General features: G+C 42.8%; 1 protein-coding gene across 1 annotated transcript in view; it reads right to left on the bottom strand.

The window, feature by feature from the left end:
• Window positions 1-13,992, bottom strand: part of LOC135220967 (uncharacterized) — a 52,592-nt gene that overhangs the window by 37,265 nt on the left and 1,335 nt on the right. Inside the window, exon 2 of the mRNA XM_064258639.1 lies at window positions 4,218-4,343. Within this exon, the coding sequence (XP_064114709.1) occupies window positions 4,218-4,343 (126 nt within the window). The remainder of the gene's footprint in view (window positions 1-4,217; window positions 4,344-13,992) is intronic.

Below are 13,992 nucleotides of genomic sequence, written 5' to 3'. Positions count from 1 at the left end.
TAAAATGAATATTATAAAGGATTAGTTTATCCAGATAAAGAAAATATTGTTTTTAAACAAGTCATATAACATGGTACCCTCCATTTGTATTTTTTGTCAAGAATTTACTTACAACTCACCTTCTCATTAAGAACTGATTGACGATCAATCTCCAACATGGGTATTTTACAAAACAACTATATAAATCTGTATACTATAAGAAATCTCATACCATCATCAATACAGTCATAATTTCAATTAGATTGCCTGGTTAAGTTTTCTAATATTTAAAATCTTATTAACAAATTCATATGTGTGAAATTAATAGCCATTTTATGAGTAATTTTCTTACCTTTCTGCTCAACTACTTTCTGTTTTACTGGAGGGGGTGAAGGGGATTTAACTTTTTCTTTTTCTTTTTCCACTTCTTTCTTTTCTCGATCTTTTGTCGATCCTCTACTACTGTAGTCTCTATTCCTGGCTGCTTCTTGCTGAATCGTGACTTGGAATAACCATACTGCTTCTTTCTGATCCAGAGCTGAATAAGTAAACTTTACTAGTTAGTAAATAATTTTTTACAGCAAGTTTTATTTTTTTTACATATATAAAGGAGTACTCTGGTGCAAAGCTGGTTCAGTCATTTAAGCTTAACAACATTTGGGATGCAAGCCAAACTTTTCATTCAGTTACATTTACAATTCCATGGATGGTTAGAGATGGAAAGTATATAAAAGACTTCAGGTTAGTATATCAAGGAAAAATGCAATGTGCATTAAAAAAAATTGCAATAGCCTCTAATGACACATACAAACCTTCATTCTTTATACATGTACACATACTCCTTTAGTTGGAGCCTATTCCAAAGTCTGGTTTCTGAATGAGACCCTAACTCCAGGAAGTTTAGATGAATCAACAAATTATTTCCCCAGGGAAAGAGCTCCTGTACTTGGTGCATCAAGAAAAGCAATAGTTGGAGTTACAATGGCTAATGCCACAGACAGCAGGAACACAGCAAACAAGCTTTCCATGAAACCGGAATGACAACCAGAGAACCTTCATCACCTCCTGCAGCTCCATAGGAAGTTTGGAGTAAGGTCTAGTCAAGTGTGACACTCACTGGCAGGAAAACTGACTCAATACAAGGGGAGAGGGAAGGAAGATATCTCTTGGTCCTGGTCTGAGAACAGTCTTGGCAGGGTAGGTACTAGAAAGAGCTTTCAGGCTGAAGGGAAAGCTGTTACTACCTGACAACATCAAAGAAGTTTTTTTTTGTACTCTTCCTCATGGACCTAAATGCCTCCCACTGAGTGTTGACCATCATTCATGCTCCTTACAAGCTAAATCCTTAGTGCAATTTCAAAAGCACAAGACTAGTGAGGCTCTATGTCATGGGGAAGGGAGAGGGATGAACCTGCCATACACATGCCTATGTCACCCAGTACTACATCTAATAATACAGTCAACTTTCTCACACAGATTCACACACTGATGTACAAAAAAAAAAAAAAAAAATTAGCAAGTGATGTAAAACATGCATTTAAACAACCAAAGTCATGCAAAAGTGACTGCAGAGCCATGAAGAGTTCTCTTGATGGTAGCTAGGGAAAGAGAGGGTATACAGCCAGGTGAGTGGTAGTACTAACGAGTGTGCGCATGCACACATACTCACCAGTAAGTAGTTGTTACAGAATTTCAAAAACTGAGCCAACTTCGTAACAGAATATACTCCTTAGTAAAATACAAACGTATATACACCTTGTTGAAAGAAATGAGTACATTATCATAATAATGTTAACCTCAACAAAATAAATGACTGATATTTCCTTTAGCTTTTAAAATGGTATTTTCATGATAAAATATGCGACAGCTAAAATTTGAAGCTAGCGGGTAGTGAATCAATTGTGTTTTGTGTAGGTGACTAAACTGCCCACTATTGGGAACAAAAGGAACAACAAAACAGAGGAGCTCACTACTTTTGTGCTTAATGTCCAATAGTGGAGAGGAGGGAGGGCTCCAATCTGTAATTACTTTGTAAGTATATGTGAAACAAATTACACAGCTGAATCTCACATTGACAGGAGGAAGCACATATGGACATTCCGTTACAAAAACAATCATAACTGAAGATGAATTTGAAACAAACTCTGAAAACATTGAAAAATAATTTTTGTTGTTCCCACTGCTTTTCATCCTATCCTATACATTCTTCACAAGCTAAGCTACCTAGAGCACCTCTTTACCTCTACATTTAGCCCAATCATATTATACTATTGCACGTTATCTTAGTCATTCGGGGTCTTGCACTCATCCTTACAGTATCTGACGCTGGGGGAGCTTGAATTTGACATATTGATAAATGCAAGGGATAGCCTAACTCACTAAACTTAGCTGAAAAGCTTCCAAAGATATGAGTATGTCACCAAATACAAAGGAAAAGTCAAAGAAAAACTATAAAAAAGACTACCACAAACATCTGATGTTGCATCGAACGCCGACAGAAAAGAAGCGAGCTGCTCTGTTTTGTTGTTTCTGTTGTTCCTGATAGTGGGTGGGTCAGCCACCGACACAATAAACAACGAATCACTACCGTGAACTTCAAATTTTAGCTGCCACAAGAGTAGAACATATTGCTGTGTAATTACTTGGTAAGTTACTTATACAAAAAAAGCAGTGTAATATGAACAGATTAATGATGAAGTGTGAATTGTGAATTAACTAGTACTCTCACAAAAAAATTTTTAATACTTTTCTTGTACAGTAGTACATATATATAAATTCTTTATAAGAAAATCAAATCCATAATACAAACCTAGAGCTCCTCCTCCTCCGCTTGTGCTTCGATCTTTTATGCTTTCGACTTGACCTGTCTCTTGAGCGACTTCTTGAGTAACTACGGCGACGTCGATGACGATCACGATCTCTGCTCCTCGAACGAGTCCTAAAAAGATTTTCAAGTAAGTAACTCAAACACAGGAACATCTTACAAGTAAGCATTACTTGATGTATGAATACAAGAAGTTGGGAGTGGATGCTACTCAGCCATGTGTATAAGCAAGGAAAATAAGAGGGTCTATTTATATGGTTTGTCCTTTTCTCAAATGTCCTTTGTGACAGAATTTTGACTAAATCACTCCTTACTTTGACTATTAGCCATATGCAGTGTGCGTCTGTCAATGGCATTTGGTTTTCAATGGTGGTCACCCACCCAATTACTGACCAAACCCAATGTTCTTTGCTTTCACTGTGAAGAAGACCAACAAAGTTCATTCATCAAACGCTGACAGATTCAAATCTCATTCATCCACACAAACTTTGAATTTGGAGACGTACAGTATTTTCAATGAATTTCATAGCAACTACAAAATATGAAATTGAAATTGAAATCACAGCAAAACTCTGATAGATGTGGCCCAATAGATAACATTCACTGTAAGAAATTGAAAAAAAAATAAATAAATAAATAGAAAAAAATGTATGAAATATAGAGACATACTATATATGTCACATATACAATAGGAATACTATAATACCTTATAACACATTTGCAAATTATTTAACAATAATATTGTAACAACGAAACTGAGTCGAAATAAAAGATGGAAATCAACATATCTTTAATTTACCCTGCATTCTTTTTTTTATTGGTTCACTGCAAGTTAGTAGTACGTATACATTTAAAGAAGTTGAATGGAAGCTGGAAAAGGGAATTTTCTTATACAAGTCCATCCACAAGTATGTGGTGCACAGTCTCTTGCAACGGAAGGAGATTTTGCCAGAGACTTTGGGTCTTTCATCTGCTCATTTCAGTACAAAAACATTCCTAAACAGTAGTCTAATTGTGCATCCAGCACAATATCCAAACACTCTAAGTATGTATAGTAATGGGTCTGTACTAATCAATTTTGTGTTTAAAAAACTGTAATTGTTTCATCCCAAAGCCATTACTACTTCACAATAGCCTGAAAAGCTATTTAAGTGGGAAGGACTCTTGTTACTCCAATCAGAGTAGAATAAACCAGGGCTTAGTCTTCAAACCTCTGGAGTATAATCATTAATAAAAAGAAAACAGTACACCTAAATCTTTCAACTGGCACAACCATGTTAACCAAGTGAATGCCACCAGTTGAGGAAGTGGGTGGTATCCACACCCCTCAGTCCTCTGATGCTGGTAAACTACTTTGCTACAAAGTTCCATTTACTTGACAAACGGATGAAGTGACCTCTAATTCACAACATACCTGCGCGAATAAGAACCACTATGAGAACGACTCCTAGATCGACTAGAGGAATGTCGCCTGTGTCGACGTGACTTCCTGTGACGGCGGTGATGACCTCTGGAGCTTGAACTACTACTACTCCGAGACCTGGAAAGACTATGAAATTAATAAAAAAGAATCTATGGATGCAAGCATCAGTTAAAATTTCATTAGGCAGAAAGCAGAGATAAGGAAAAACTAGCATGAAAAATAACAGAAAGACCAGAACAAAGGCTAGGGCATAAAAGAAAGAACTAGGCCATTAGGAATTCAGGTAGAAAGTGCACAAGCCAAAAGAGGTTTAAGAGGACTCAATTTATAACTAGCCCTATAAAGGGAAAATCTGACATCAAGGTGTAAAAACAATAATGATGAGAAGATTAGGAATGCAGAAAGCACTTCAATACAAAATGCAGCTGTTGCCCCTAAGCTTGCAGCAAGGAAGTTGCAAGAAGCAAATTGCAATGTACAATCCTAGACAAGAAAAGTCCATATATTATTCAACATAAAATACTACATTTTTATGGTAATTTATATTTTTCCAAAGTACACAATCCAGAACCTCTTCTGTCTTTTCTGTAGAGGTATTTCTTAAGTGAGCTGGAAATAGTCGTTGAAACTTAGTAATAACGTAGTCAATCAAAGGTAGGAGAGTAAGTGGAGGTGAGGGAAGGCATCTCCCACTCACCTGCCTAAAGCTAGCACTTTTTCAATCAGGATCATGTTTAATGCGGGGTGGTTAAGGTAGAATTATCATAAAAGCCTCTAGTTTATATACCTGGGAAAAATAAAAATAAAACTTATAAAATTCGACATTTGTTCCCATGGAAATACAAATCATTGCCTTTTAAGCAGGAGAATCACTCCTAGGTGGGAGAATAGTCTGACCATTAACTGGATAGTTAAATCTCTACCCTACACTAACATGTATGCAGTCATGATATTATGCAGAGGACAAATAACTCCTGTAACCTCCTGTACAATATGGAACAGCGATGTGAGATTGATAAGGCCACAACAAGAGTGAAATTTCTGTAACCTCACTCTAGGAAACTTCAGACAACCAAGTATGCAATGCCAAGTATGATCAGAGGGCCTCAGTCATAAGGCAGCTAAAATTTAGGTCAATCATAAACTGATGGGGTCAGATTTTTCACCTACTTGCACCCGACTACAACAGTTACAAGTAAGGGCAAGGACTTATGAACCTAAGTTCCAAGATAAGATACTTGATTGTGTAGCCTACCTGCATCAAGGCCCATCAAAGCTTGCACTTGGCCTGCCTCAAAGGGAAAGGAAAGAAAGACAATACGTATACTATTAGGAAGAGAAAGAAAAGCAAGTTGCCCATCCATTCCACCTCCTGCCTTATGCCCTCTGATTACACTTGAGATAATGTTATTTTTCTGTCTTAGAGGAGCTTGGATGACCGCACCTGTTGAGCAACTACCACAGGTTCTAAGGTGTCCAAGGGCTTGTGGGAGAAGTCTCTAAGGTAAAATGAGGTAAAGGTAGTCTTCTGACTTCATGACCCTTACCCCCTTATATCCTACAATTATAGTAGACCACAGTTGGAAAATTATATTTCTATAATTAAATAAGGTTTTATATAGAGTACATACCAAGTAATTACATAGCTATTAGTTTCTATTTTACAGCAGCTCAAAAATGATATTGTTAGTATACAATAAAGTTTTGTACATACTTACCCGGCAGATATATACTTAGCTTATGTCTCTGACGTCCCGACAGAATTCAAAACTCGCGGCACACGCTACAGGTAGGTCAGGTGATCACCCTCTCCCGCCGCTGGGTGGCGGGAATAGGAACCAATTCCCGTTTTCAGACCAGATTTTTCTCTTACGCCTATCTCCTGAGGGGGAGGATGGGTGGGCCATTCATCGTATATTCTGCCGGGTAAGTATGTACAAAACTTTATTGTATACTAACAATATCATTTTTGTACATGCAACTTCCACCCCGGCAGATATATACTTAGCTGATTGACACCCTTGGTGGCGGGTAAGAGATAGTTACTCAATATAAATAACAATAAAAAACAGGGAAACAACATCTGTTGTAGGTCATAAATATAAACTTATTAAAACCTTGGTTCCTACCTTATTGGGCAGAAGACTTCATGATTACTGTCTATGAGTCTGCTTGCCTGAAGAGTTTCAGTGGGGATGAGACCTGACACTGATAGCTCTTCGGATCGTGTCAATGGGGGCGAGCCCGCTTACTTGACAGAGCCTTGTCTTGGATCATACCAATGGGGGCTGGCCCACTTACATGGTAGAGCCTTCACCTTTGTCGTATCAACGGGGACTAACCCTCTTACATGACAGAGCCTAGGTCCAAATCACTAACAAGGAGCACGAAAAACAAATCCCGACCACCTGACCACACTACATTTGTTAACACTACGATTTGAAAGGAGCATTCCCAAGACTCCTTCCAATCGACCATAAAAAACACAACACCAAAAAACGTTTTAAAAATACTAACTTAACTAACTATAAAGGATTAGGTCAGCTCCTTGCCCCAGCAACGAATCCGCAGACACGAACGGTATCCGAGAGAGAAGCACTTGTCATAAGTGACTCGCACGTCTCTTAAGTAATTTGATGCAACACCGAATTGCACCTCCAATAGGTGGATTCGACAAGAGTCTGTATCGACATATTCCTATGATACGCTAAAGAGGTAGCTACAGCTCTGACCTCATGTGCTTTGACTCTTAGAAGCCTTAAATGTTCCTCTTCACAGGAAGCATGCGCTTCTTTGATAACGTCTTTAATAAAATACGCTTGAGCATTCTTAGAAATCATCCTCTTAGGATTTCTTACGGACCACAAAGGCTATCTACATTTCCACCCCCAAGTAGCTTCTTCCTCTCTAGGTAGAACTTGAGGATCCTGACTGGGCACAATGTCCTCTCTAAGTCTCTCCCTACCAAAGAGGACAGTCCCTTAATCTCAAAAGTCCTTGGCCATGGTTTAGAAGGATTTCGTTCTTTGCTAAAAACAGGGGATTAAAGAGCATACTGCAGAATCTTCCTTAAATTAAGCCCACAGTTCCTTCTAAAGCCTGAAGTTCACTAACTCTCTTAGCAGATGGCTAGTGCAAAGAGAAAGAGAGACTTTCTAGTCAAGTCTCTGAATGAGGAATTTTGAGGAGGTTCGAATTTCTCGGACATTAAATATCTAAGGACCACATCCAGGTTTCCAACTAGGTGGTCTTATAGTCTTGGCCTTCGAGGTTTCAAAGGACCTTAACAAGTCATGCAGATCCTTGTCTTCCGAGATATTAAGGCCTCTATGTCTAAAAAACAGATGAGAGCATGCTTTTATAACCCCTTATTGTGGTAACGGCCAGATTGCATTTCTCTCAAATAAAGGAGAAAATCCGCTATTTCATTTACAGAGTACTGGAAGAGGATACTTTCTGGGACTTGGCCCATCTTCGGAACACCATCCCAACTTCGACTTTTGGTTACTACGCGAAGAGTTGAAGGTCTTCTTTGGGAGGGGGGGGGGGGGGGGGGGCTCTAGCAATTGCCTTTGCAGCCTTGCGCGAAAACCCCCTCGCTCTGACGAGTCCTTCGACAGTCCTGAAGGCAGTCAGACTGAGAGCGGGGTGGAGGTTTTTTTGTGGTATCTGTCGAAGTGGGGCTGTCTGAGAAGATCCTTCCGCAGTGGAAGGGCCCTCGGGAAATCTATCATCCATTCAGTACTGTGTACCATTCTTGGGCTGGCCAGAATGGGGCGATGAGGGTCAGTTTGGTTCCCTCCGTCGAAACGAACTTCCTTACCACCTCTCCTATTATCTTGAAAGGAGGGAAAGCGTACCCGTCGATCCCCTTCCAATCCAGAAGGAGACCGTCCACTGCAAACTGCCTTTGGATCTGAAATCGGAGAGCAGTAGTTCTCCAACCTCCCGCATTCCAATTCGTTGCGAACAGGTCGATATTGGGTCTCCCCCAGAGGTCCCAAATCTCGTCGCACACTTCTGAATGCAGAGTCCATTCCGTAGAAAGGACCTGATCTCTTCTGCTCAGAAGATCTGCTCTCACGTTCTTCTCCCCCTGGATGAACCTGGTTAGAAGAGTTATTCGCCGTTCCTCGGTCCAAAGAAGAAGCTCCTTTGCTTTCTCGAACAGGGAGAAGGAGCCGAGTCCCTCCCTGTTTCCTTATATAGGCTAGAGCTGTCGTGTTGTCCGAATTCACTTGCAACACGGAACCCAATACTTGAGGTTCGAAGTGAACGAGAGCTAGATGGACTGCAGCCAGTTCCTTCTTGTTGATATGCCAGGACACCTGTTCCCCATTCCAGGTGCCTGACACTTCTCTCGAGCCTAGAGTCGCTCCCCATCCTTTTTCCGAGGCGTCTGTGAATAACACTAGTCGAGGGCTCGACAACTGAAGGGAGAGCCCTTGATTCAATCTGTTTTGGCTCTAACCACCAACTGAGGTCCTTTTTTATGCTCTTCGAGAGCTGAAAGGAGTCCGAAAGCTCTTGGTGCTTCTGATCCCATTTCTCTCTGAGGAAGAATTGTAGGGGTCTTAAGTGTAGCCTCCCTAGAGAAACGAACTGTTCCAACGAGGAAAGGGTCCCCAGAAGACTCATCCATTCCCTCGCGGAACATTGTTCTTTCTCTAGGAAGGTCGTCACTTTCTGTAAACATCTCTCTTGTCGTTCCTTTGATGGATACACACGAAAACCCCGAGAATCCATCAGAATCCCCAGATAGACAATGCTTTGCTGGGGATTCATCTGGGACTTCCCGAGGTTTAGTAACAGTCCCAAGGACTGAACTAGATCCAGTGTTAATTTCAAGTCCTCCAGACAACGATCTTTTGATTGGGCCCTGATCAGCCAATCGTCGAGATACAACGAGATTCTTACTCCTTGATATGAAGCCAATGAGCGACATCCTCATAAGGGGGGGGGGGGACCCGTGCCCCCCCCGAACACCTGAGGGGCCGTGGCAAGACCGAAAAGCATAGGGCTCGAAATTGAAAAACTTTGCCCTGTACCATGAATCTTAGGTACCCTCCTGGACGAGGGTATGGATAGGTACATGTGAAATAGGCATCCTGAAGGTCCAGGGACACCATCCAATCCCCTGGACGAAGCGCTGCAAGAACGGAGGAAGTCGTCTCCATCGTGAACTTCGTTTTTACAACGAAGCAATTCAGGGCACTTACGTCCAGGACTGGTCTCCACTGTCCTGATGCTTTTGGTACAAGAAAAAGACGGTTGTAGAACCCTGGAGATTGAAGGTCTTGCACCCTTTCTATCGCCTCTTTGTCCATCATTTCTTCTACTAGTTGAAGCAGGGCCTGGTTCTTTAAAGAATCTCGGTATCTTGCTGTTAACTCCTTGGAGTTGTTGTTAAGGGAGGCTTCTCCCTGAAGGGGATAAGGTATCCTCTCTCGAGGATAGAGAGGGACCAGTTGTCCGCCCCTCCCCTCCTGAGCCGAGACTTTCGCAAACTTCAGCAGTCTGGCTCCTACTGTAGTCTGGAGGACTACTTTTTCATTGTGGTTTAGGGAAGGGCTTACGTGCTGATCTTCCTCTCTTAACCGGTCCCCTACTCCTAAGAGAGGGTCTAGCCGTCGTTCTCCCTCGAAAGGGTTGCTGAAAGCAGGCTTCTCTCTTTTAGCCAAAGGTACTGCTGGTTTTAGTCTTTTCGCCGACTGCGCAAGCAGATCCTGAGTAGCCTTTCCGGATAACAACTTAGATATATCTCTCACTGTCTCTTGTGGAAACAGGTGACTAGACAGGGGCGAATAAAGCAGAGAGGATCTCTGAGCGGAGGACAACCGATTTCGTCAAAAAGAACTGAAGACAGATCTCTTTTTAAGGACTGCCGATCCAAAGAGAGAAGCCACCTCCGTAGATCCATCCATCAAGGCCTTATCCAGGCAAGAAAGTACACTTGTTAAAACTTCCATCGAAACAAAGTCTGGATCCTGTGCTCTCTTAGCAAGAGCTCCCAAAGGCCCAATCCATAAAATTAAAGACCTCAAGTGTGCGAAATAGACCCTTTAAGTAAATGGTCCATTTCGCACATTCCCCATGAGGCCTTTGCCGAATGAAGAGCGCGTCTTCTAGACGCATCCACTAACGCTGAAAAATCAGCATCAGCTGAAGAAGGGAGGCCCAATCCCATTGGCTCTTTCGTGTCATACCAGACACCTGGCTTACCTGCCAACTTCGAAGGAGGGCAGGAGGAAAAAACCGTTCTTGCCCGCTTCTTTTTTAGAAGAGGAGCCAGTTCTCCAAGCTCTTGATGGCTTTCTTCATCGAAAGGGTCGGATTCATTTTCACGAACGAAGAGGGACTTGGAAAGCTTAGTGCTTGAAAGCAGTGATCCCGGCGAAGGAGGATCTGCAGGACGAAGAGAGTCAACCGGCAACTCTTGAAGAAGCAGGGCTGCCAGTCTCTTGTAATCGGAGACGACCGCATCTACAGGAAGTTCCTCCTCAGATACCTCTTCAAAGGTAGCATTAGGAGAAGAATGCCTCTTCGGAGAAGGAGTCCTAGAAGGAGAAGCGCTCTTTTCCTTTGAAGGAAGTTTGGTAGAGGCAGGAGGTTCTTGCTGCTTGAGAGGGGAAGAGCTCGCATCTTTACAGGTAACTCTATAAGGAGTAGGGCGAGAATCCCGTAACAGGCTCTTTTCAGGCTCTTGGCGCCTGTGAGGAGAGGCGCTAGCGTTCCATCGGTAGCGTCTATCAGGCGCTACACGCCTTGGGGTAGAAAAACAACGTCTGCTCTCATCCTGGCTCCTGCCCGGAGAGGGTTTACTTCCTTCCGATGTTCTCGTAAGAAGGCAAACTCGTAACTCCTAAGGAAAGCCTAACAGGAGTAGAGCGTAGAGAACCCATCCTGCTCTTTTCAGGCTCCTGGCGGTCTGCGAGGAGAGCTAGCGTCCCGTTCTGGGCGTCTGGAAGGAGTAAACGCCTGTTTGAAGAATACCTTCTAACATCACGATGGCGCCTGCTAGGAGAGGCGCTAAAATCTCTCCCGAGAACGTCTGGGGGGGAAGACTTCTTCTTCTCTCTCTCTGCGTCCCCGTGAATACGAGATTATCTTGTTCCTTAAGATAGCAAGGAGAGGCGCTTGTATCTCTCAGACAACGCCTATAAGGAGAAGAACATTCTTTACTCCTAAGAAAGGGTCGACTATCCTTGTCAGGAGAGGGGCTTGCGCCCTTATTGGCGGGCGTCTAGACGAATGTGGGATCCTACTAGACGAAGCTCTTCTGGTCGGAGTAGTAGATCGTTCCTGAAAGGGAGAGGCGTATCGTAACGGCCTTGTTGGGGGGAGTAGCGCCTTCCAGGAGAGAGGCGCCTACCAGAGTCCGAACGCCGACTTGACGACCGTCTCTTAAGAGGAGCTCTTTACTGGAAAGAGAGTACGTTCCTTCCTGCGAGAAGGCTCCTTTACGGGGGGGGGGGGGGACCAAAAGCGTGCCTTACCTAACGAGGATAGCTGCTCCTGCAGTCCTACCAAAGAACTTCTTGTAGAAGTACGAATTCCTTCCGGAGAAGAAACAGGAGACTTCATCGCTCTCTTCTTCTGAGCGGGAGAATACTCCGGAAAAGGCTCTGGACTGGAGTCTAATGCGTCTCTGCAGGCGCCTTCCCAGGCTTCTCTTCAGAGGGCGCGACTTAGACGCGGAGCTCCATCCGCGTCTTGGAGAAGTAGAATCCGAGTCGGACAAACACTTCCTAAGGACGCTTTGTCTATAGCTGTCCAAGGCATACTGGACGAGCTTACCAGGGCCTGCCGAAGGGACGCCTGACCGTTGGGAATACTCTACATCCCCCTTGCGGCTTTCGACATTCCTCCTCCCTTGTCATGGGAGTCTGAAAGAGGTCTAGGCTAGGAGCAATGCGGAGTCGGTCAGACGCCCCCTCCACTACACTCCCTGGGGACACTGTGACACTTCACTGCACACTTCACTCTTACCTTCCATTTCTCGTAATTGCCTTTGCAATTTACGGATCGACGCTTCCATTGCAGCTTTCTCCGATCGAGACGAATCTACGATTTCGCTGCGGGGGGAAGGAGCTGAACTTGCGTTAGCAGAAGGAGAAATTACATTAGAAATAGAAAGATTGTCCTGATCCAAAGAGCAGGACCTACTTGAACTTTTAGCAGCTTTCCTAATTCTATCTTTCTCCAACTTATTTACATACGCAGTCAAACTCTTCCATTGAACTTCAGTCAAACTCAAACATTCGTCACATGTGTTACTAACTGAGCATTCATTCCCCCTACATTTAACACAAATAGTGTGAGGGTCCACCGCCGCTTTCGGCAGTCTCACCTTACATCCTTCTTCTTTCACACAAACCTAAAACGAGTTTCAGGCCACAACATCAGCCATAATGAAGAATCCTAAGCAAATCCAAATAACGGTCCAAATCAGCGTATACCAAAGCCAAAGAAAGAATACTTCACCAAACAATCCTTAGCAAAGCAAGCAGAATTCCGTGCAGGAGGAACTAACAACGATGTTGTCAGCACCGGCGACAGAAAAATCTGGTCTGAAAACGGGAATTGGTTCCTATTCCCGCCACCCAGCGGCGGGAGAGGGTGATCACCTGACCTACCTGTAGCGTGTGCCGCGAGTTTTGAATTCTGTCGGGACGTCAGAGACATAAGCTAGTATATATCTGCCGGGAAGTTGCATGTACAAAAATTTGAAATCACAGTAGCGCTCTTTTGTTTTGGGTGTAGGTAACTAGATCCACCAATACTGAAGGAATAGGCACAACACAGCTGAAGAGCTCAATTCATTTCTGCCCTAGGTCCATAAGAGAGGAGGAGGGAGGGCTCCCATTATGTAATTACTTGGTAAGTATATACAGGCAGTCCCCAGGTTTCGACAGGGGTTTCGTTCTTGAGACGCGTTGTAAGCCGAAAATCGTCGAAAGCCGGAACATCGTCAAAAATCATAAGAAAACCTTACTTTTAATGCTTTGGGTGCATTGAAACTAGTAAACTGCGTGCTTATTGCATTTTTCATTAAAAAAACCTTCAAATATTGATTATTTTGCATTTTTTTGTGTCATATTCCATACTGCCAGATCTCCAGTGTTGTGGCGTCGTAACCCTGGAAATAATTTCTGATGAATATAATTGAAAAGCACCTTAACCTCGGAACATTGTAAGCCGAGACTGTCGTAACCCAGGGACTGCCTGTATGAAGCCTCATTTAATAATATAAATATCACTTTTATATAAGTAACTTACGAGGTAATTACATAACTGAATCCCACATTGACAGGAGGTTAGATATATGGCCATATACTATTACTCAAAAACACTCAAAAAGGAAATGAATTTTAATCAGTAAGTTTGCTAGCATTGTTAAATGTTTGTTGTAACCTTTCCTGGTAAGAAAGCTACAGCAGGTAGATAATGCCTCTGGTCAGAATTCATCCTGACCTGCAGTGGCATGACATTAGAGCCTTGGGTCGCCTCTACTTTAGTGGGTGCTTTGGAATGAGGAGTAATCCAAAGGCTGCCAAAGCTAACAATCCAATAAATCAATGGCTTAACTGACCATAAAAATTTCACCTACACCAAACTCAAAATTTAATCACAACCCAACCATTGAGGAGACAGTTATGAAGATAAAGTGTAGCGAACACTGACTTGCACCTCCAATATATGTGAACTGCGAAGGTTATGTTTAAAGGCCAGCGACGTGGCCACTGCCCTTATTTTTAATGAGCCT

The sequence above is a fragment of the Macrobrachium nipponense genome, chromosome 2 (genome assembly GCF_015104395.2).
Source record: "Macrobrachium nipponense isolate FS-2020 chromosome 2, ASM1510439v2, whole genome shotgun sequence".
Taxonomy (NCBI): Eukaryota; Metazoa; Arthropoda; class Malacostraca; order Decapoda; family Palaemonidae; genus Macrobrachium; species Macrobrachium nipponense.
This window is presented reverse-complemented; position numbering and strand designations above follow the sequence as displayed.